This window comes from Ranitomeya imitator, chromosome 5 (genome assembly GCF_032444005.1).
Source record: "Ranitomeya imitator isolate aRanImi1 chromosome 5, aRanImi1.pri, whole genome shotgun sequence".
Classification (NCBI taxonomy): domain Eukaryota; kingdom Metazoa; phylum Chordata; class Amphibia; order Anura; family Dendrobatidae; genus Ranitomeya; species Ranitomeya imitator.
Window position 1 is genome coordinate 578,105,509 of NC_091286.1, and position 24,679 is coordinate 578,130,187.

At 42.4% G+C, this 24,679-nt stretch overlaps 1 protein-coding gene across 1 annotated transcript in view; it reads right to left on the reverse strand.

The window, feature by feature from the left end:
• Positions 1-24,679, reverse strand: part of DAW1 (dynein assembly factor with WD repeats 1) — a 67,716-nt gene that overhangs the window by 11,563 nt on the left and 31,474 nt on the right. Inside the window, exons 5-9 of the mRNA XM_069727824.1 lie at positions 21,536-21,658; positions 20,769-20,868; positions 11,310-11,417; positions 8,910-9,016; positions 1,312-1,414 (exon numbers count right to left, since the gene is read on the reverse strand). Coding sequence (XP_069583925.1) covers positions 1,312-1,414; positions 8,910-9,016; positions 11,310-11,417; positions 20,769-20,868; positions 21,536-21,658 — 541 coding nt within the window. The remainder of the gene's footprint in view (positions 1-1,311; positions 1,415-8,909; positions 9,017-11,309; positions 11,418-20,768; positions 20,869-21,535; positions 21,659-24,679) is intronic.

Genomic DNA, 24,679 nt, shown 5'->3' on the forward strand with positions numbered 1-24,679 from the left:
GCCACCGTGCTACCCTTAAAGGTCCCCTTTAAGCATAAATTTTTGTTTTAAAGGGATTGAGTCTTTGGAAAATATACTATTTAAATCAGGTGTAAAAAGGTTTAATTATATATTTTAAAAAATGTACATTATTTTTTTCAGGTTTTCTCCTATCTGATATGCAGGGGACATGCCTTTATTTTTTTCTGGGAATAACCCTTTTAGCCACCATTTTGTCACCATGGTTTTATTTAGCTCATTCAATAAAATGTGTTTGTTTTTTTAAGCAAAATGGAAAAAGCTCCCCATCTAAAAAGACAAAAACCCGGGATATCTCTCTGAAATATACTCTGTAGTCCATATTAATATCCACTTGTACCTCCTGAAATTGACTTACTATGATGCAGCCTTTTCGTTACACTTTAGGAATTGACCCCATCACCATAACTGGAGTCAATACCGCTGATATTACTATTGACTGAAACCCCAATAAGAGCTCCAGTCTCCAGCCCTGTTCTGCTCCAGACCTAAATGATATTTTTCGGTAAATTAAGTGAACTATAAAGTTTCATGATATTGCATAAAGTCGTGTCAATCAAGATTTCAGAACCAGGTTTCTGCTTCAACTCCGACGGAATGTCAATAGCTGTTATTACCCAGATTTCATTACAGAGATTAGAAAAATATGCTCTTTTCTTCCAGAAAAAGCTCCACTCTTGTTAAAGGGCTCCATCTGGTATTGCACCTAATGGTTATTAATGGCAACACCGGACACAGCCCATGGACAGGAGTTGGCGTCCTATAGTTCATACTTCATGTGCAACGTTGTATCTTTGGATGTCATATCTCGTGGTAAATCTATATGGGTATGTGCATACATTTATACGGCAAGCGCTCTAACAAATAAAACACTAATATGTAAATTGTCCTGGTGCCTGTGCAAACTGTAAAGCTCTGCGGAATATGTTAGCGCTATATAAAAAAAATACAGAAAAAAATAAAGATAAAAAAAAGATCTCCTCCGACACATATTCATTCAGACCATTGTTGATTCTTGATGTGCGCTCATACCAGTAAACATCAGTTATGCACCGGATATTGCATTTTACTTATTTATAAGGTACGTCACTGGGACAGGTGCTTTCAGATCTAAAGCAATGGCAGCAACAATGGCAAAAAAGCAGCTGAAACACTGGACCGGAAATATTACAAGACCCAAGTCAATGTCTATTAGGAGTTTGATGTGGATATAGTGTGCGCTCTATACATAAACGCTCCATAATCTGCGTTATGTATACGGCTGTATAAGTGCAGAATAATAAATGCCCTTACCCTGCAGGTCTTATCCATGGAGGCTGTGGCTACTAGAGAACAGTCCCAGTTGAACTGAGCGCTGCTGATCTCTCCACGATGTCCGATGAGGGGGTGAACTTTCCTGAGCACAAGAAACATACAACAGAAACATGTATATCTAAAGGACTGGGACTAAGGCCACGTCCACATGATCAGTATTTGGTCAGTATTTTACCTCAGTATTTGTAAGCCAGAACCAGGAGTGGGTGATAAATACAGAAGTGGTGCAGATGTTTCTATTATACTTTTCCTCTGATTGTTCCACTCCTGGTTTTGGCTTACAAATACTGAGGTAACATCTCAAAGGAAACTCGACATTTCATCAGGCAACTACAGTAAATTCACCACCAGAAACATCAGAACAGAAAAGATAAATATATAGATATATAAAACAGATCGGATAGATGTCCTGTAGATATTTAACGTCACAAGCCCCCTACCTATAATAAACGTTCACCCTTTAGTGCCTATCATGCGTCACTAACGGGTGTTTAGCTTTATTTAACCTAATAAATAAATAATAAAAAAAAATGATGTAGGCTCCCTCTTATTTTTGATAACCAGCTAAGGTAAAGCAGACAGCCGTGGCTTATATTTTCAGGCTGGGAAGGTCCCAGATTATTGAGCCATTCCCAGCCTAAAAATACCAGCCTGCAACCACCCCAGAATTGACGCATCACATGAGATGCTTCAATTCTGGGGATTTCCCCGGCTGATCCCAACTGCCCTGGTGCGGTGGCAATTAACACAATGATAGTTTGGGTTGATGACATGTCAAATGGTGAATTGTCAAATATCACAGCTGCCATCAACCCCAGGGGTTAGTAATGAAAAGGTGTCTGACACCTCCATTACTAACCCAGAATTTAAAAATGAAAAGACACAGAGAGAAAAAAGTTTAATTGAACAAAAACCACCACCACATTCCCTGGTTCACCAATTTGTTTAAAAAAACAAAAATGTGCAGGTTCACCGTAGTCCACCGAATCTGCCTTGGTCCACAAATGGATATCTCAAAGACATAAAAAGCAAGAACGATAAACATTCCGCCCTCCCTTTTTTTTTTACTAATTTATTCCCAAAAATGTTGTGATGCATATCCGATGTAGTCCAAGGTTCTTTGAATCTGGTGCCGGTGACTGTGAATAGCAGAAACGATACTGCTACTCACAGGCGCCGGGTACTGACATCATGGCTAATCAAAGTTGCCGACTCGTGCTGCGCTCCGCAAGATCTGGCGGCTCAGAACAGCGTTGACGTCAGTAACTACAGCACTCATTAGAGTCGGCGAGTCTCATAGAGGGCAGCGTGACTCGGCAACTCTGATGAGGGCAGTAGTTACTGACATCACCACTGTTCAGAGCCGCCAACTTTGATTAGCGGTGATGTCAGTATCCAGTGCCTGTAAATAGCAGTATCGTTCCTGCTAGTCAGTCGCCGGCAACAGATTCAAAGAACCCTGGACTACTTTGGATATGCGTGGCAACATTTTGGGGAATAAACTGGTGAAAGAGGGAGAGTGCATTGATTATTTTTCTCGCTTTTTATGCCTTTCAGGTATCCATTTGTGGACTATGGTGGACCTGAATGGCTTTTTTTTTTTTTTTTTTTATAAATTGGTGAACCAGGGATAGTGAGGAGGACTCTTTATTCAAACAAAGTGCTTTTCCTATATAAACAGGAGGAACATGAGTCATTAGGTACAATTAATAAATATAAATTTTATTGAAAAATCAAAAACACTAATGATCACAAATCATCACAAGTAGATCGATTAAAATCACAGACACATGCAAAGAAAAGAGACAAGAAATGAATAAACAAGGGTCATTCTTTACTCCTGCCCTGTTGTATATATGGGTCAAAATCCATTTTAACCTTCGTCCGGCTGAGTAGGTGTAACTATTCCGTTTTAAAATTGCAATAACTTTTTTTTTTTTTCGAAAAGCCGTAGAGGGCTGAAATTTTGTGACATCTCTGCAGTTTTGGTCCAGAATATATTGGCTAAATTTCAATAAAATATATATGAAGGTACAATTGTACCTCTGCAGACTGTTAACGTTGTAAAATTATGCAGCCTGACGAAGGTTAAGGTGCTTGTGCAAAAAAGTACATCGTAGTAACGGGGTAAAGTCCCCACTCACATGCTTGGTACCATTATAAATAAAGTGTTTTAGCACCAGGAGGACTTACCACAGGCAGGAGGAGGACGACCCTAGTTGGGGTGTTAGTAGATCCCCAAGGAACCCCAACGCGCGTTTCGCGTGTTTCCCACACCGCTTTATCAAGCGGTGATAAATGATGGTGCGTCTTAGGCTATGTGCCCACGTTGCAGAAATGCTGTGGAAATGTCCGCAGCATTTCTGCAACTCCCTGCCGTGGGTAAAACGCATGCGGAATTCACATGCGTTTTATCGCAAAACACAAGAGTTTTGCAAGCGTTTTTAGCTTGCAGAATGCTTGCACTTTTACAAGCGACCGAAGCATCGCTTGGAAAAGTGATTGACAGGTTGGTCACACTTGTCAAACAGAGTGCTTGACAAGTGTGACCAACTTTTTACTTTTGATGGTGCATATGCACGAATATACTCATGGCTGCAAATGGTTATTCTCACATGCTGGACTGATTCCTTCTCTGTGATTCAGAAGATGAAGTGGCGCTGAACAGGCATCAATCCAGCACTCAGTGGGGACTAATACAGAGAGAGGATCGATTCACTTGTTAAGGATCAGCCTGAGTGTACTAGATAAAATCAGCCCACCCTCAGTGTACTAGATAAAATCAGCCCACCCTCAGTGTACTAGATAAAAATCAGCCCACCCTCAGTGTACTAGATAAAATCAGCCTGTCCTCAGTGTACTAGATAATATCAGCCCGCCATCGGTGTAATAGATTAAATCAGCACACCCTCAGTGTACTAAATAAAATCAGCATGCCCTCAGTATACTAAAAAAAAACAGCATGCCCTCAGTATACTAGATTAAATCAGCACGTCCTCAATGTATGAACAATGTATGAACAATGTATGAACAATATTGTATCATATGAACAATATTGTATCATACAATTATTAGGTTCTGTAGAAGGACGTAGATCTGGGTATTTATTATAATGGAATATAGGCTGAACTGGATGGACAAATGTCTTTTTTCGGCCTCACTAACTATGTTACTATGTTACTATGTAATGTACTACATAAAATCAGCCCGCCCTCAGTGTACTAGATAAAAATCAGCCCACCCTCAGCAAACTAGATAAACTAGATAAAAACTACTAGTTAAAAATCAGCATGGTCTCAGTGTGCTAGATAAAAATCAGCCAGCCCTCAGTGTACTAGATAAAATCAGCCCGCCCTCAGTGTACTACATAAAATCAGCACGCCCTCAGTGTACTAGACAAAATCAGCACGCCCTCAGTGTACTAGATAAAAATCAGCCAGCCCTCAGTGTACTAGATAAAATCAGCCCGCCCTCAGTGTACTAGACAAAATCAGCACGCCCTCAGTGTACTAGATAAAATCAGCACGCCCTCAGTGTACTAGATAAAAATCAGCCAGCCCTCAGTGTACTAGATAAAATCAGCCCGCCCTCAGCGTATTAGATAAAATCAGCCCACCATCAGTGTACTAGATAAAATCAGCACGCCCTCAGTGTACTAGATAAAAATCAGCCCACCATCAGTGTACTAGATAAAATCAGCACGCCCTCAGCGTATTAGATAAAATCAGCCCGCCCTCAGCGTACTAGACAAAATCAGCACGCCCTCAGTGTACTAGATAAAATCAGCCCACCATCAGTGTACTAGATAAAATCAGCACGCCCTCAGCGTATTAGATAAAATCAGCCCGCCCTCAGCGTACTAGATAAAATCAGCCCACCATCAGTGTACGAGATAAAATCAGCCCGCCCTCAGCGTACTAGATAAAATCAGCCCACCATCAGTGTACGAGATAAAATCAGCCCGCCCTCAGTGTTCTACATAAGATCAGCACTCCCTCAGTGTACTAGATAAAATCAGCACGCCCTCAGCGTATTAGATAAAATCAGCCCGCCCTCAGCGTACTAGATAAAATCAGCCCACCATCAGTGTACGAGATAAAATCAGCCCGCCCTCAGTGTTCTACATAAGATCAGCACTCCCTCAGTGTACTAGATAAAATCAGCCAACCTTCAGTGTACTAGATTAAATCAGCCCACCATCAGTGTACGAGATAAAATCAGCACGTCCTCAGTGTACTAGATTAAATCAGCTCGCCCTCAGTGTACTAGATAAAATCAGCACGCCCTCAGCGTACTAGATAAAATCAGCCCACCATCAGTGTACGAGATAAAAATCAGCCCGCCCTCAGTGTACTAGATAAAATCAGCACGTCCTCAGTGTACTAGATTAAATCAGCCCACCATCAGTGTACGAGATAAAATCAGCTCGCCCTCAGTGTTCTACATAAGATCAGCACTCCCTCAGTGTACTAGATAAAATCAGCCCGCCCTCAGTGTACTAGATAAAATCAGCCCGCCCTCAGTGTACTAGATAAAATCAGCCAACCTTCAGTGTACTAGATAAAATCAGCACGCCCTCAGTGTACTAGATAAAATCAGCCAACCTTCAGTGTACTAGATAAAATCAGCTCGCCCTCAGTGTACTAGATTAAATCAGCACGCCCTCAGTGTACTAGATAAAATCAGCACGTCCTCCGTGTACTAGATTAAATCAGCACTCCCTCAGTGTACTAGATCAAATCAGCCCGCCCTCAGTGTTCTACATAAAATCAGCACGCCCTCAATGTACTAGATAAAATCAGCCAACCTTCAGTGTACTAGATTAAATCAGCCCACCTCAATGTACTAGATAAAATCAGCACGCCCTCAGTGTTCTAGATAAAATCAGCCCGTCCTCCGTGTTCTAGATAAAATCAGCCCGTCCTCCGTGTTCTAGATAAAATCAGCCCACCCTCAGTGTACTAGATTAAATCAGCTTGCATTTGGTGCACTTGAGAAAATCAGAACACCATTGATGCACTTGATGAAAACAGACTGCCCTCAGCGCCCTTGATAAAATCAGTCCGCCAGAAAGCTGCCAATCAGTGGTGGGGGCAGGGTTCCACAGAGCTCATGAATATGAAGGACAACATGGCAGCAGGTTTAAAAGTCCTCTAGTGATAATATCTTTCTGATAAAACACTCATTTTAATAAAACTGGAGCAAGCAGCAAGTCTCTGTCTCTACAATATGCTACGTGTTTAGATAAAAACCAGAACAACAATAAGCATAATAGGGTCTTATGCGGATAACAGGGTCTTATCCGGATAACAAAGGAAAGAGTAAAATGGGATTTGCTCACTGGGGGGGTTGTGAAAGTCGCAACCCCTTTATTAGCTTTTAAGCAAAGATGGCTGCTGCATAGCCACCAGATAGTAAGCAAACTTGGAGATGAAACTGGATATAAAACCCGAGGATCCAATATATAATAGGACACCAGATGAAGTATGGATGCTGTTTTTCCTGTCAATGCCCTTCGAAGTGATAATACCTCTTCTTCAGGACAAACCACAATGATCCCCATCATTGCCCATCATCAGCTATCATTGCAGATGGTCTTGATGAAGAGGTATGATCACCTCGAAACGTACAAATAAAGCGGCATTCATACCGCATCTGATCTCCTATTGTATATTGGATCCGCGGCAGAGCGGGCATTCTATCCACTTTCATCTCCAAGTTCGTCTACATTATGCTTCTCTTTGATTAGGAGGCAAAAACCTGATGACAACTTCCCTTTAAAGAATCTTCAGTATCTACAGTCATGGCCAAAAATATTGACACCCTTGCAATTCTATCAGATAATACTCAGTTTCTTACTGAAAATGATTGCAAACACAAATTCTTTGGTATTATTATCTTCATTTAATTTATCTTAAATGAAAAAACACAAAAACAATTGTCCTAAAGCCAAATTGGATATAATTCCACGCCAAACATAAAAAAGGGGGTGGACAAAAGTATTGACACTGTTCGAAAAATCATGTGATGCTTCTCTAATTTGTGTAATTATCAGCACCTGTAACTTACCTGTGGCACCTAACAGGTGTTGGCAATAACTAAATCACACTTGCAGCCAGTTGACATGGATTAAAGTTGACTCAACCTCTGTCCTGTGTCCTTGTGTGTACCACATTGAGAATGGAGAAAAGAAAGAAGACCAAAGAACTGTCTGAGGACTTGAGAAACCAAATTGTGAGGAAGCATGAGCAACCTCAAGGCTACAAGTCCATCTCCAAAGACCTGAATGTTCCTGTGTCTACCGTGCGCAATGTCATCAAGACGTTTAAAGCACATGGCACTGTGGCTAACCTCCCTAGATGTGGACGGAAAATAAAAATTGACAAGAGATTTCAACGCAAGATTGTGCGGATGTTGGATTAAGAACCTCGACTAACATGCAAACAAGTTCAAGCTGCCCTGCAGTCCGTGGGTACAACAGCGTACTATCCGTCGGTGTCTGAATGAAAAGGGACTGTATGGTAGGAGACCCAGGAAGACCCCACTTCTTACCCCGAGACATAAAAAAGCCAGGATGGAGTATGCAAAAACTTACCTGAAAAAGCCTAAAACGTTTTGGAAGAATGTTTTCTGGTCAGATGAGACAAAAGTAGAGCTTTTTGGGAAAGGCATCAACATCGAGTTTACAGGAGAAAAAAAAAGAGGCATTCAAAGAAAAGAACACGATCCCTACAGTCAAACATGGTGGAGGTTCCCTGATGTTTTGGGGTTGCTTTGCTGCCTTTGGCACTGGACTGCTTGACAGTGTGCATGGCTTATGAAGTCTGAAGACTAACCACAAATTTTGCAGCATAGTGTAGGGCCCAGTGTGAGAAAGCTGGGTCTCCCTCAGAGGTCATGCGTCTTCCAGCAGGACAATGACCCAAAACACACTTCAAAAAGCACTAGAAAATGGTTTGAGAGAAAGCACTGGAGACTTCTAAGGTGGCCAGCAATGAGTCCAGACCTGAATCCCATAGAACACCTGTGGAGAGATCTAAAAATGGCAGTTTGGAGAAGGCACCCTTCAAATATCAGGGACCTGGAGCAGTTTGCCAAAGAAGAATGGTCTAAAATTCCAGCAGAGCATTGTAAGAAACTCATTGATGGTTACCGGAAGCGGTTGGTCGCAGTTATTTTGGCTAAAGGTTGTGCAACCAAGTATTAGGCTGAGGGTGCCAATACTTTTGTCTGGCCCATTTTTGGAGTTTTGTGTGAAATGATCAATGTTTTGCTTTTTGCTTCATTCTCTTTTGTGTTTTTTCATTGGAGACAAATTAAATGAAGATAATAATACCAAAGAATTTGTGTTTGCAATCATTTTCAGGAAGAAAATGAGTATTATCTGACAGAATTGCAGGGGTGTCAATACTTTTGGCCATGACTGTACAGCTTTTCAGGACACATAAAACAATGGTATCCAATGAATGTCACATCCGCAGCTCCAGCAATGCTGGCTATTTCACAGAAGCGTCTCCATTTCCACAAGCCGTCATTGCCCAGCGTGTATTCGAGATTCTGTCCACATAGCGCGGTACCTGCCGGAAGGAATGTCCCATACAGACACCGTGTGATCAAAGGAGCCTGTGATCAGCCGGTCACCGGTTGTGTTAAATGATAAAGAAATTATTTCTGCTGAGTGTCCCTGGAGAGAAAAAAGAAAGAACAGAACCAAATATTAAATGAGCCGTGCACAAAACTGATATGTGAATCCTAAGCAACGCCGACAGCTCCGTCACAAGGTATTCCTGCAGAACACATGTAAAATGCTCTGAGCGGACCTATCGCATTGATCTGTGGTTACTCCCTAGAGGTCCGAGCTCAGGGTATCCTGATAACAAACATGGCGCTCGTGTGAACACATTAGAATAGCAATGCTCGCTCCTAATAATGACCTGCAGATTGCCCTCGCTCTGTTCATTCACATGTGAACAGTATGTTATGTGCACAGGTATAGGCAAAACCTGTCTCTGGCTTAGTGACAATAGAACAGCGCTAACAAGCTCGGCTTACACTAACTATCCAAAACGTTATTCTGTGCGTAGAGGTTTTGTTCTGGGGCTACACATGGAGGTGGAGAGGACATCAGCAGTCCGCGCCTTCCCAAATGTCACTCTACTACTCAGGTCAATGTTTGGAGATAGGATGGATTGTTTTGATCAATATTTCATACCTGTTTTACGCCAATAGCTGGGAAAGTGTTGTATTGTACTCAACACAGGAAAAAGTTAATCTTAAAGGGGTTGTCCAGCCCGGAGTCTGAAGACACTCTATGTGACAAGTCTGAAGACACGCTATGTGACTGTAGACTTGTGAATCCTCACATTGCACACACTACAAGGATTCTCCGATGACACATTCCGACTAGACGTGAGTGGCCTCGCCCAATGCTAGTGTACAAAGCGAGGCTGGAAACAGTCTAGTAGGAATGTGACCGGGAGCATGCATGTTGCATACTTGTGGCCACAGGACCGCCCGCTTTCGGCACCGGAGAAACCTTGCAGTGTCAACGATTTGAGGACAACGTCTTTAAGAACCAGGTCATGGCAAAAAGATTAGTAGGACGTCAGTAGTCCGCGGCCACCAGGCCAAAGCCCTGCGAAGATTCAAGAAAAAGGGAGCTCCAGCCGTTTTCCAATTAAAATGGTAAACTTTATTCGAACATCTTTAAAATTGTGACATTCTCTGAAATTTCCATTTCCAAATAGATTGCATCCTTTTTTTCTATGCGTTTCAGACCATAACCAGCTCCTTATTTGTGGATGAACATGAGTCGCAATTTTAAAGATGTTGTAATAAAGTTTACCAATTTAATTAGAAAACGACTCGAGCTCCATTTTCCTTGAATCTTCACTGAACCACACCAGACAGGAATGGCTTTCTCCGTGCCGAGAATTTCACAACAGCATCCACAGGGGTGAGCTGGCATCCATTCCTTATCAGAGCCCTGTGAGCCTCCTCCTACCTGCCGGTATCCCTGGCGCTTGTCATGCGTGAATGATGGCATCAGACAAGGTATAGTAAGCAGAAGGGGCATCCGGGATAGCGGCAGGTGAGAGGAGGTGCTCACTGATGCCCTGACCTACTAGTAGCTGCTTTGCATTAGAAACGGCTCTTTTCCCAGTCACTATAATTTATTCAGACGACATAAATCTCTTCCCATAAACATCTATGAGATTTACATAAAATCTGATTATGAAATGTTGAATCCTTGCAATGCAGCCGATGCAGCAGTGTGACCACTTTGCATTGGCGAACAAGTGTTAGGAACAGGTAGAGATATTATCTCCAGTGCCCTAACATGCCAGGCCTTTATGGCACATACCTTGTGGATCAAATAGTAACTGTTCCAGATGGGAATATGCCATTAACTTTTATTTCTACAGCTTCCCCATATTTTATGTGAAGCACATCCAACCCAAACTGTTGGAGGATACACTGCGATCGCCCCACACAACCATGTACACCTTCAGCGGAAGCAATGTAGATGCATCACCCCAGAGCACAGCGCCTACACCGCCCGCTACAGAGCGAAGGTCACAAATCTGCCAGCCCGGCCTGTGTTGCCAAGTTACAGTGTCCATAAAGAACCACACGAATACTACGTTTAATTGCTCTTATGGACTGAGTACTCAACACAAAAGGCGGCGATGTAAAAGAAAAGTATTTCAGACGTTCATCTCTGCCGTCAGATAAGAGGCAAGTGGGCGTTCAGCTGGAAACCTTCACCTAAATAACACTGAGGGGAGAACAGAAGTAAAGACGCTGTTTTTATGCTGCTGTAATGGAAGTTGTATATACTGAAAACAGCCCTGGTGTCTGGAAATAACAACTACTACTTGTACTTCATGTCCATCGGTTCTATGAAGCAGTATATGAGTCCAGATAGGGCCATTATGTGCCCAAAAACATGGCCGACAGCTCGGCTCGGAACTTACACTTAGGGTGAGCGCCTCTTCTCCGCTCTTCACGTCCCACAGTTTCGCTGTAGTATCCATGCTTCCAGTTGCTACCAGGGTACTTTGAGGGTTAAATGCAAGACAAACCTGGAAAAGGGCAAGGTTTTACATTAGCAGTTATGCTGAACAGATAGAATATAAAGCAGTCATTAAAGCAAGGCTGGACAAAACATAGTCCTCATAATGACCAATATATCACAGCTGGGGAAAAGGACTTACTGAAAACCCTGCAAGTATGCTCGGAAATGTGGCGGCCAAGAGAAGGGAGTGATGACAGTCCATTCTGTTGGCACAGCTCACAAGGCACGCTCCGCCCATGAGGCTTGCACCGCCCACAAGGGATGCACCGCCAATGAGGGAAACGCCACCTACAAGGGACTCAATGCAGGCACTGCCCACGAAGAACACTCCACCTACAAAGGATGCTTTACCTTAAATCATGTTCTGCCAGCACCGCCCAGGAGGGATGCACCGCCAATGAGGGAAACGCCACCTACAAGGGACTCAATGCAGGCACTGCCCACGAAGAACACTCCACCTACAAAGGATGCTCTACCTTAAATCATGTTCTGCCAGCACCACCCAGGAGGGATGCACCACCAATGAGGGAAACGCCACCTACAAGGGACGCGATGCAGGCACTGCCCATGAAAAAAAAACACTCCACCTACAAAAGATCCTCTGCCAATACCTCCGACGAGGGATGCTTTACCAGCACGGTCAACAAGGGATCCGCCACCAATGAGCGACACTCTACCTACAAGGGACGCAATGCTGGCACTGCCCACAAGGGACTCTCCATCTACAAAGGATGCTCCGTCAGTATCACCCATGAGGGATGCGCTAGCAATGAGGGACACTCCAACTACGAGGGATGCTCCACATACAAGGGATACTCTGCCAGTACCGCCCACAAGGGATGCTTCACCGGAAGGGCCCACAAGGGACGCTCCACTTATGATGGATGAATCACCCATGAGGGACTCTCCACTTATAAGGATGCTCTGCTGACACCGACCTTTAATTCCATGGTGCTGTACATGAGAAGGGGTTACATACAGGGTTATAGATATCATCTACAGTAAACAAATTTACAATGACAGACTGGTACAGGGGGGAGAGGACCCTGTCCTTGGGACTTACATTCTACGGGAGGGGTATGAAATACAACAAGTCCTATATTTAATAAGTAGACATGAAATATTGATCCCCATGGAATAATATCAAGATTGTACCGCATTATCATGTAATGTTATATAATTTTATTAGTGTCTCCTTTATGGGATCAGGGTCCAACCTATACATTTAGGGACACGGTTAAGATTCTTTCATTTTCTGAGTCCAAAACTGATTGGGATCTAGTGGATCTTCGTGGTGCTTATAACATAACCAATCACGTACTAAGATCCAGTATATACCCCTAGAGGGTGTATGGTTATCAAATTTAATTTTTAAATTAACATACTAAATAAAGGTTAATTTGAATTCACATTTCCTTTCCCCTTCCCTTCTTTTGTCTATCCTATCTCTGGTAGTGTCCACTTATGTGACTTGTCCTATGAGATCTGCATTTTTGTGCAGTGAACTGAACCTAGCCTAAGTTGATCCAAAATCTAAAAGCGCCAACACTATGTCTGAGACTGTAATCTCTGTCTATTGTAGAGGTGATTTATAATGCCATTCTTCTAATGGGATTTGTCATGTCTACTGGTGGTTATCTGATTCATTTGTGACAGAGATAAAATACATGAATGTGTCAAGGGCTAGTTCCCAATCAGACTCGTCTATGATCCATGGATTAGTTGGGTTACTGTAACATCTACCGTTGACTTACATGGACAAAAGATATCTGTGTCATGGTTTCTCAGAGAGCACATTCCCATTCTATAAAACGTATAAAAGATTTGATAGACTATGAAAGGAAAAAAAAAAACAACAACCATAAAATATCTGATTTTAGGTTTGCTTATGTTAAAGCATTCCGCTGTCTAAACCACAATAGTCTGTGACAAATTTTACACAGTGAAAACAAAAGAGAAAATGAAAGAGCAGTCAATGTAACTCTTTGATATTTAATAATAAAAAAGCATGAAAATGTGTAATAATAATGTGATGATAACTAGAGTAGTAGAAATACTGTACGAGAACAAAAGAAGCTGCTGAAAATGAAGAATCCTTTACAAACCCCTTGCCCTTGAACACTTACAATACAATTGTTTTTTTCACTTGAAAAAGGCGCTAGTCCAGCGTTGAAATGCTAACAGGTCATTGGCCGCTCCTGCCAGAGATTCAGCTGTTCCATGTCAAAAGAGCAGCGGTTTCTCCTCCTGTTGACAGGGCAAGACAACTGGTGTCATGCTGATTGATGGTCGTCTCTCTGCTGCCTAATTGGGGGAAGCCGGCTGTCAATCAGCATGACACCAGTAGTCCCGCCCTCTCAACAGGAAGAGAAACTGCTGCTCTGTTGACATGGAACAGCTGAATCTCTGGCAGGAGCGGCCGATGACCGCAGACAGGTAGTGGCCTCTGTAAACCCTTTTTTCTTTAAAGTCCCAGATATCCTCTTTAAGTGTTTTTCACTCTCTGGATGACCTGTCCTCTCCTGCTTAAAGGGTATTCCCATTTCAGCAATAGTATAACTGCATATAAAGATATATGACTGCACATGGAGTATCTGAAGAAGATATACGGCACTCCTGGTAAGAAGCTGAGGTGCCCAAGTAGGGTTCCAACCCGAAGTCAAGTAAATGTAGAAACTTGGCACTCAAAATTTCAGTTAGTGAACTAAAATGTTATTGGTAATCCATTTGGTTGTTAACGTTTCGGTCTTGACAAACCTTCATCAGAACTGATTGCCTCGTGGAATGGTCTTGAGAACTGCACAAATTCTCACGTTACATGCGGCAATCATGTCTGATGAAGGTCTGTCAAGACCGAAATGTTAACAACCAAATGGATTGCCAATAAAATTTTAGTTCACTAACTGAAATTTTGAGTGCCAAGTTTCTACATTTACTTGCACATGGCATATCTACAGGATACAGTTGTAAAATCAGATTTGTAAATTGGTATGATCAATATTTTAGATATAAACTGTACTTTGGTGGAACACTTATTTTTTCCCAATCCTCTTATATACCCTAGGAATATATCTCAGTATTACTGAGGTGAGGTGATCTGACACCACAATCAACATACACAAATATTATACAATTCATTTCCACCCCTTTCTCTACCAGCATTAGCCCATTAAGTCCACTACAATTGACTTATGAATTAGGAAAAATGATGGATTCCTAATTAACCAGATGAACAATAACCTAGTGATAATTAACTTTCAACAAAGGTAAAATAGATGGAAGAAAAATAGATTTGCTGTAATTTACGTCTAAGATAACATAATTCTAGCAACAGGATTATTAGCAGTTATTGTATTTATACACATTAGAACATTTCAGGGCTTTTCTATTGCTCTATGACAGAATACACACTATTTTAGAACCACGCAGCTAATAGCAACTTACTGGGCTGCTTGCTGTTATTTTGAAAAAAAAAAAACATTGTTGTATCTGCTGCAGCTCTGCTAGTACTCTCACTGATAAGCTCTGTAGAAACCTGCCCACACTACTGTGGACTTACAGTTTGTTTGTGCACTGTGCATAGGCAGAATGCTGTCAATCGGGGGGGTTGCAGTTATACAAAGCTATACATAGAACAACTCGGCACAGATGGCGACAACCGTGGCACACGCTGCAAACACGTTTCCTGCAGCGGTGCTCCAGGTGCGCCGAACGTCTGTGGAGAAAATCTAATCTACTCGAAGATTTCATCCATTATAAGTTCATGTTAAAAACATACAACTCTGCCCTTCACATCTCCAAACAAACCTATTTCAACACCCTCATCACCTCGCTGTCCAATAACCCTAAACGTCTCTGACACTTCATTCCCTACTCAACCTAAGAGTGCAGGCCCCAACCACGGATCTCCTCGCTGACGATCTGGCCAATTACTTCAAAGAAAAAATTGACCACATTCGACAGGAAATCATCTCCCAATCTCTTCATACCATTCACTGTCCTCCCTCCCCACTGCATCTAGTTCACTCTCTGACGTTGAACCAGTCACAGAAGAAGAAGTAATCAGGCTCCTTGCATCTTCTCGCCCAACCACTTGCACCAGTGACCCCATTCCGTCACATCTCCTCCAGTCTCTTTCCCCGGCTGTCACCTCTCAGCTAACAAAAATATTCAACCTTTCTCTCTCTTCCGGTATTTTTCCCTCCTCATTTAAGCATGCCATCATACATCCATTACTTAAAAAACCATCCCTCGATCAAAACTGTGCCGCTAATTATAGACCTGTTTCTAATCTTCCCTTCATCTCTAAACTCCTCGAACGCCTGGTCCACTCCCGTCTTACCTGCTATCTCTGAGATAACTCTCTTCTCGACCCTCTTCAATCTGGTTTCCGCTCATTACTCTCTACTGAGACGGCCCTCACTAAAGTCTCTAATGTCCTACTAACAGCTAAATCTAATGGTCACTACTCCATGCTAATTCTCTTGGATCTCTCCGCAGCATTAGACACTGTGGATCATCAGCTCCTCCTCACTATGCTCCGCTCCATCGGCCTCAAGGACACCGTTCTCTCCTGGTTCTCCTCCTATCTCTCTGACCGATCCTTCACTGTATCTTTTGCTGGTTCCGCCTCCTCTCACCTTCCCCTTACTGTTGGGGTTCCTCAAGGATCAGTCCTAGGCCTCCTCCTCTTCTCTTTGTATACTGCCCCTATTGGACAAACAATCAGTAGATTTGGTTTCCAGTACCATCTCTATGCTGACGACACCCAATCATACACTTCTTCTCCTGTTATCACGCCGACCTTTTTAGTAAATGCCAGAGATTGTCTTACCACTGTCTCTAACATCATGTCCTCCCTCTATCTGAAACTGAACCTGTCAAAAACTGAACTCGTCGTGTCTTCTCCCTCTATTAACATACCTTTGCCTGACATTGCCATCTCCGTGTGCGGGTCCACCATTACTCCAAAGCAACACGCCCGCTGCCTAGGGGGTCATTGTTGATTCCGAGCTTTCATTCACCCCCCACATCCGATCACTGGCTCGCTCTTCTTATCTGCATCTCAAAAACATTTCTAGAATTCGCCCTTTTCTTACTTTCGTTTCTGCAAAAACTCTTACTGTTTCACTTATTCATTCCATTCTGGACTATTGTAATTCTCTACTAATCGGCCTTCCTCTTACCAAACTCTCCCAGCTCCAATCTGTCCTGAATGCTGCAGCCAGGATCATATTCCTCACCAACCGTTACACCGATGACTCTACCTTGTGCCAGTCATTACACTGGTTACCCATCCACTCAAGAATCCAGTACAAAACTACTACCCTCATCCACAAAGCACTCCATGGCTCAGCACCACCCTACATCTCCTCTCTGGTCTACCACCCTACCCGTGCCCTCCGCTCCGCTAATGACCTGAGGTTAGCATCCTCAATAATCACAACATCCCACTCCCATCTCCAAGACTTTACACGTGCTGCGCCGATTCTTTGGAATGCACTACCCAGGTTAATAAGATTAATCCCCAATCCCCACAGTTTTAAGCGTGCCCTAAAAACCCATTTGTTCAGATTGGCCTACCACCTCAACGCATTAACCTCTAACTATCCCTGTGTGGCCCATTCATAAAAAAAACTTAAACCATAATCAGGTTCCTTGCATCATGTTCTCATACACTTTATGCAGTTAATAGCCCTCTGTGTCTGTACTGCTACATACTGAGGCAGATAACTGGTTCATGTAGCTTTACATGAACACCTGAGCCTTACACTATGGCTGGTCCGAATAACTAAAGCAATTGTTACCATCCACCTCTCGTGTCTCCCCTTTTCCTCATAGTTTGTAAGCTTGCGAGCAGGGCCCTCACTCCTCTTGGTATTGTCTGTACAAGTCCCCTCTATAATTTGTAAAGCGCTGCGGCATATGTTGGCGCTATAAAAATAAAAATTATTATATATTTATTAATGAATATTGAGGATTACTTAAAAAGAGCTTATCAGTGAGAAGGCTAGCAGATAAACCAACGAGTGGAAGGCCAGTGAGCGGGAAACTCTACTCCACCTGCACTTTCAGATGAAGCAGCAAAAACCTGATGACAAATTCTCTTGAATTATTTAGCAGGCCCAACTCTCTACATTTTTTTGCGCCTGTGCCTAATAACGCAGCCCAATCCTATTAATATTAACAGGACTGAGCTGCACAGGTGCTAGAAAAAGTACTGAGTCGTGCTCAGTATTCAATGAAATGAATGTAGAACATGCTGAAGCACAGCAGCCCCTTCAATAAGTTAATTAGTCGGACCCCATCAATCTAATATTGATGCCTACAATTAGTAAAATCCTTCAATATCAAAGTCTTGAAGAAATTCTTTAATATGTACCTTCAAATCAAAGGTAACATTTAAGGCCGGGATCACACATACACGAGATACGGCCGAGTGTCGCAGGTGAAAACCCAGCTCTGGCGCCGGCACTCCGGAGCGGAGCGTGCAGCTCCATGTATTGCTGTGTGGCTGCACGCTCCGCTCCGGAGTGCCGGCGTCAGAGCTGGGTTTTCACCTGCGAGACTCGGCCGTATCTCGCGTATGTGTGATCCTGGTCTAAGAAAAAGTCCAGTGACACTAAACGTTGCTTTTCTGCCGCTTGTTTTTCTGCAGCCAAAACCTGATCTCTTGGCAGTAAAAAGAAAAGCTGCAGAAAAAAAAAGCTGGTTTTGCAGGTTTTTTTGCTACTTTCTTGCTGCGCTTTTTCAGGATCCCAAAGTTCAGATTTCCTTGGACCATACAAGCATGAACAATGCAAAGTGTTAGGACACCATTGCAAGGCTGGTCAGGCAACGTTTAGTTTACACACATACCACTAATATAATGAAACTGAACTAATACCAAGAAATGTTGGTTTAAATTTGAGAAAAAAAAAAATCACAAAAATAAATGGGTTTCACATCCTGCTGCACTTGCTTTTTTTCCACTAAAAACTGATGCTAAAGTTTTTTGCTGCGTTTTTGCTGCTTCTTTGCACTTATTCATTGCTTTCTATGGGTGAAAAAAACGCTGCAAGAAGTGACATGTTGCAGTTTTTTAAAAAAAGCAGCAGTTTTCATATTCAGACAGGAAAAAAAAAATCAACGTGTGTGCATGAGACTTCTGAAATCTCATAGCTTTTGCTGATACTGTAAAAATCAGCTTTAAATTTGCATAAAAAAGCCCCCTGTCAGAGGACAAAGGACTTGATCCGAAACGCGCGTCGGGGTGCATTCCTGCACTCACCAGTGTGACCATACAGGTACCCGCCTATCACAGCCATTCTTAGTCATGTATTTACTTATCTTTGTGCCCGTTACTCTTCATCTATGCTTTACCTTTTCGCTGTACATTGATTAGTCCCTCTTGCACCATTTTAGCAAGTTCATACTATGGCCCTGTATAAATAAATATTGTTACCCTTTCACCTTGGACATACTACCCATAGTGGTCCTATAACCATTTATATTTATTGTCCCTGTGCTTCACCACTATCTTTATGTGCCGCTCTCTGTTATACATCAATCATACAACACTGTTACATCATATGTAGTCCCTTGATTATCTTTTTGCCTCCCTATGTTAGTTAGTGTACGGGCACATCATATACAGATACCTTTTATGGATCCTTAACCCCATTTTTAAAGTGACACACACGCACTTTATGTTGATGCATATATCATTTATATCTTCGATGATATTCAGGCATTGCCTACAATTGTTTAAACGCTGTTTATAGGTTTTGTACTTTTTTTTTTTTCGTTTTTACCTATATATGCTCATCTTTTATACTCTATTTCATATTGCTACCACAGTGGATTGCATTACCAGCATCTTGTATTGTCATGTCACTCTGTATACGTTTTTGGCTCATTTTTGTTTGATCCTTATCAGTAATATCTTAGCACCTGTATGTACAGGCATTCATTGTATGTCGTTAGTGCCACCTTCTTATTCCTTCTTTTTTGTCTTAATAAATATAATATTTTACTTTTTATAACTACTGGCCCTTTATCTTTTTTTTACCTAATCGTTCGGATGTTCCTCCAGATTCAAAAAAGGTAGAGCACCTGCGCAGCTCTATTATTTATTACTTTTATTTATGATGCTTTGCTAATATAGCGCCATTAATTCCGCAGCGCTTTACATAAATTATCATCACTGTCCCTATTGGGGCTCACAATCTACATTCCCTATCAGTATGTCTTTGGAGTGTGGGAGGAAAACCGAGAACTTCACACAAACACGGGGACAACATACAAACTCCTGGCAGATGTTGTCCTTGGTGGGGTTAGAACCCAGGACCCCAGTGCTGCAAGGCTGCTGTGCTAACCACTGAGTCACCGAGCTGCGACACTACTTCATAAGTAAAAATGTGCGGACAGGTTGCCTTTAAGTTGGACTGACATATTAATTGAGAATAATGTTCAGTAGGTCGGTGTATTAGGGAATTTATACCTAGGCATATTAAAATCAATACCAAAAAATTTATGTGAAAAGAAGCAGAAAAGGCGATAGGACTTAACTGTGTGTAACCCATATCTGGCTCAGGGGACCCCGACAGGCAGCTCGGCAATAAAGGAAGGCCTGCTTCACGATTCATTTAATATACTGACAGATCTATACTATGATGCAAACGCCTTCTTACAAAACCCTCAGGTGAATGCCTCTAAATAGGAAAAGATTATATTGACTCATTAATTTCATGTCATGTTGATTATATTGATAATAAAAAAATATGTTATATATAGGAATGATCAGCGCTACATAAAGCAGTGCTTATCTGTCCCAAAGGGAGCAGCGCGGTGGGAGAGAAGACAGAGGCCAGGAAGAAGCAGCTGCTTGATTTAGGATTGCACTATTGCAGTAATGGCACTGCTTGGACCCCTTCTGATTCCCTTTGTTTCCCCCCCCAGTAAAATAATAACACCTCTACTCCTCTCCGGTGCAGGCGCACTTCCGGCGGTGTCAGCGCTGACTCTCTCGGGGATTCTCACCTAAGAACGCAATTGACATCTGGAGGAAGTGAGAGCTGCGGCTGTTCTCTTACTTCCTCCCGATATCTTGATTTGTCTGAAGGTGGGAAGACTGGAGCCAGCGCTGACTGTCAGCAGGGATGTTACGCGATCCCCAGGAGAGCCAACGCGTTATTATTTTACTAGGGGGGAAACATAGGGATTGAGAAGGAGTTGAGTAGTGGACAACCCCTTTAACCTTCTTTTGTAGGCAATGGCTGACACTGAATATCTACAAGACGGACGACATTTAGAAGCATTTGTGCCTGGCACTGATACATATCAATGTTGTGAAAAAGTATATTTAGGGGGTACTTACTATTTCTGCGGTGTGTCCCTTGAAGGTGTGATAACATTTCCCAGTCTCGGCACTCCATAACTTGCAGGTCTTATCGAATGAGCCAGTGGCTATTTTATCTCTGTTGAGAAATTTGAGATTTGACTTTTCCATGTTTGCTTAGTCCTTTACTGTCTCATATCCAAGTCTCAGGTTTGCTGTTTAGAAGACTAAAAATGGCCAATACCCCAACTACTAGACAGGTGCAAGGACACAAGTGAAGAGCGGTCATATGCTACAATTACAGAGTACTAGCAGTGCCTCGGCAACTATTGGGCAAGGGAGAAGAAATTACAGTACCACTGGCTCCAGATAATCTGAAATAAACCAAGTCAAAAGGAACTAATAGTCCTAAATAAAATGATTCTACTACTGTTTTGTGTTTACAGCTTCCATACAGGTCTCCATTATTTCAGATAACAAAGGAACCTGTGCAACCAGATCTTGCAATCAAATAGCTACAATTTACCAATATTTTGTGTTGAACTATAGGATACACCTTGTAGCAAGAAGCTAAGGACATAATTGAATTCTGCAACCATGGGGATATGTTTGTATATAGACAAAAAAAGCAGAAAAGGTTTACTCAAGACTTCTCCTTTGGAGCGTTAAACATTGGTATACAAAACTGTAAAGATGGTTAGAACAACTTAAGATTCCAAAAATTGTGTCAGCAAAAACTGAGATAACAAAAGTTGCAACATACATATTATTGTAACTTTTCCCACTGAATTGGTCTCTTGTCTTACCCATAGGGGTTATTAAACTGAATGGCATAGACCACATTTCGATGTCCTTCCAAGGTATGTAGCTCCTCTCCTGAGGCTGTGTCCCAGACTTTACATGTGCGGTCATAACTGCCGGTAATAAAACTACACAAACAAAAAAGAATTGATTAAGTTACATTTTTTTAAATTAAGCAATAAGTCATTTTATCTGCAATTCACTTATATTTTTTGTATGGTACTTCGTTGACTTTTTTTTTTTTACCAAAAAAGCATGAAAGCCATCCACAGTCTACATTTTCACCTACATACTACAGTTCCACTAAGGTCTGGGTCACACTTGCGAGTGTGATGCGAGAAATTCGCACCAATACCCGGCACTGCCACCGACACGCGGGATCGGACTGTGCGGCTGCATCTATTTCTATGCAGCTGAATATTCCGGTCCCGAGTGCCAGTGGCAGTGCCAGGTATTCACTCGCTAGTGTGACCCCGGCCTACCAGGTGTGCTGGCCCTTTTTTTGGTTTTGTTTCGGTTTCTTGTACTCAGCACATTTGGGGACATGGCCATCTCCTTGTTCTCTGCAGCTTATAGGGAATCTGTCAGTAGGATCAGCCCTCCTAAGCCATCCATCTGGCATGCAGATCATAGGAAGCTGAATAGAATGATACCTTGATATCTGTGATCCGATATCTTATTCCATAGAAATCCACATTTTCCTTAATATGTAAATAAGCTGTTACGATACATCTCCCTGAGAATCTGCCTCCAGAGCTGTGGAGATACAAGGGTTATTTGGTGTTCTCGACCACATGGACCAGGGCTTATCCCACTGATCGGCCACTCACCTTTCACGTGGGCAGAATACTACTCAGGCATCACAGGGTGAGAAGGTAAAACATACTAGAAATACTTTATTGAACCACCAACAATTACAGTCATTTGAGGCTTTTGGCCAGGTGACTGGATGGTCCCAATCTGGCTTCCCTGAACATCTCTATGGAGCTGGGTGACCGGAAGTTCCCAACCTGGCTTCTCCAAACATATTCATGGGGGTCAGGTGACCAGAGGGTCCCAACCTGGTTTCCCCAAATGTATCCATGGGTTCATTGATAGTTAATGGAGCAGATCTGTATTCTTCCAGCTAGTGCCGTGGTCTTTAAGCTGGCATCCTGTAGAATGTCAAATTTGTGTCCCTCTTGATGTATGCCATGGTGTCCTGGCAGCTGCCTGTAGAGCATTCCTGGCTGTGGTTTTGTAAGAGTCTCTTGATACAGAGACACTTTTATAGTTCACAGCTCTTATTCAGGCATTTTTCCACAAGATTGGTGAAGGTGGCAGGGGCTAATCTCTCATTGTTTGAGTATTTAATCAATCCACAAAGTTGGTATTCCACTGCTCTGCAAGTCAGCAAGCCACAGGGACCCACACAATGGTCAATGAACATATTAACAAACATTGACTGTTCAATTACCCTATGCCCCTGTCCCTCAAAGCTGGCAGACAAGGAACTGCAGCAAACAGCAACTCATACAGGCTCATACAAGCAATAGTTTGTGCTTGGATAATTAAGATTAAATGCTGTGTTGTCACAGGGGTGTCACCAGTGTGAGACATGTACTGACTGACAGTATGATCTCCTGGACTACATGCCTCACACTGGCAATGCCTTTTCTATTAAAATAATCCCAGGACAGATTCTCGGTGGGATTTATGTCTCACCCATAGATCTTAAGAGCTCATTAACATATTAAGAAAAATGTGGCTGCTCTGGAATAAAACATCAAATCGCACATATTAAAGTGTCATTTTATTCAGCTTTCTATGACCTACGTGCCCGTATAGATGGCATAGCAGGGTGGATCCTACTTACAGATTCCCTCAGCTTTCCACACTCGGGTGTCAAGCATAGTCAGGCACAGGTTCTTCTCTCCCAATGTCTATTTTGAGGTCTTCTGGCACATAGCAAGGTGAGATATTAGAGTTGGGGACCATCCTGTTTGGGTACACCTTTTTATGGTAGGATGACTTTTATGCTTTTTTGATTAAAAAATATATCAACTAAGTACACTAATGTTTTTTTTTACACGTGTAACTACTTATTTCTACGCAGTGTTTTCATTCCAGGTTGTATTTGTCTGTTAATGGCCACATTGGATACGTGCAACTACACATTACACTTAGGCTATGTGCACACGTTCAGGATTTCTTGCAGAAAATTCCTGAGAAAAACCTGAAATTTTCTGCAAGAAATCTGCATGCGTTTTTTGTGTGTTTTTGACGCGTTTTTGATGCGCTTTTGATACGTTTTTTCCGGACATTTCCCAATGCATTTTATAGTGGGAAATCCGCAAAAAACCCCGCAAAATTAATGAACATGCTGCGTTTTTTACCGCGATGCGTTTTTTTCGCGGAAAAAAACGCATCATGTGCACGAAACATGCGGAATTCGTTCTAAGTGATAAGATGCTTATTGTATGCTGTTTTTTTTGCGGGTTTTATCGCGAAAAATCAGCAACGTGTGCACACAGCCTTACAGTGACAGGTGTGCTGGCTGTGGATCTTTTGTTTAGTAATGATAATGCAGCAAAGACTTTGTGCAGTCCTAGCCAACAATAATGATAAAAAAAATGTGAAAAAACATAAAATGTCAGGGACGCACCATGCTCGTTCTATAGTCAAATGGTCAACTGTGACACGCGACCTAAGACTTTCCTATCTTCTTCATTAGTGTGTGACTTCAAATAATGGGATGACAAACCATAGTTCATGTAACTACTAGGCCAACGTAGACACAGAGAATGGATAGATGTTCTGCAATGTATTTAGTGCGCGGTCCTCGCCCGGGGGAGTCTTCTCATGTCACCCCGCGTGTCTCCAGGCTGTTAGACATAAATCACCGTCCCTGCTGTGTCTCAGACACTCATCGCACTAGACAAGCAATTTATGTAGCCACAGCATTCGACATTTTGTAAGGAAGCAGAAACCAAAATGCCTGACATTCAACCACTGATGAGCACGTGCATAGGGTAGTAATGGGGGACAACTCCATATGCAATGCTCAGATCTTCTACAACACCACGACCCAAGCTCTGCAGCCGCAGCTGTCATCCAGTATGGAAGCTGTTAAAATGCATATAAGGAGGTGATGTAGCATTACAAGAAAA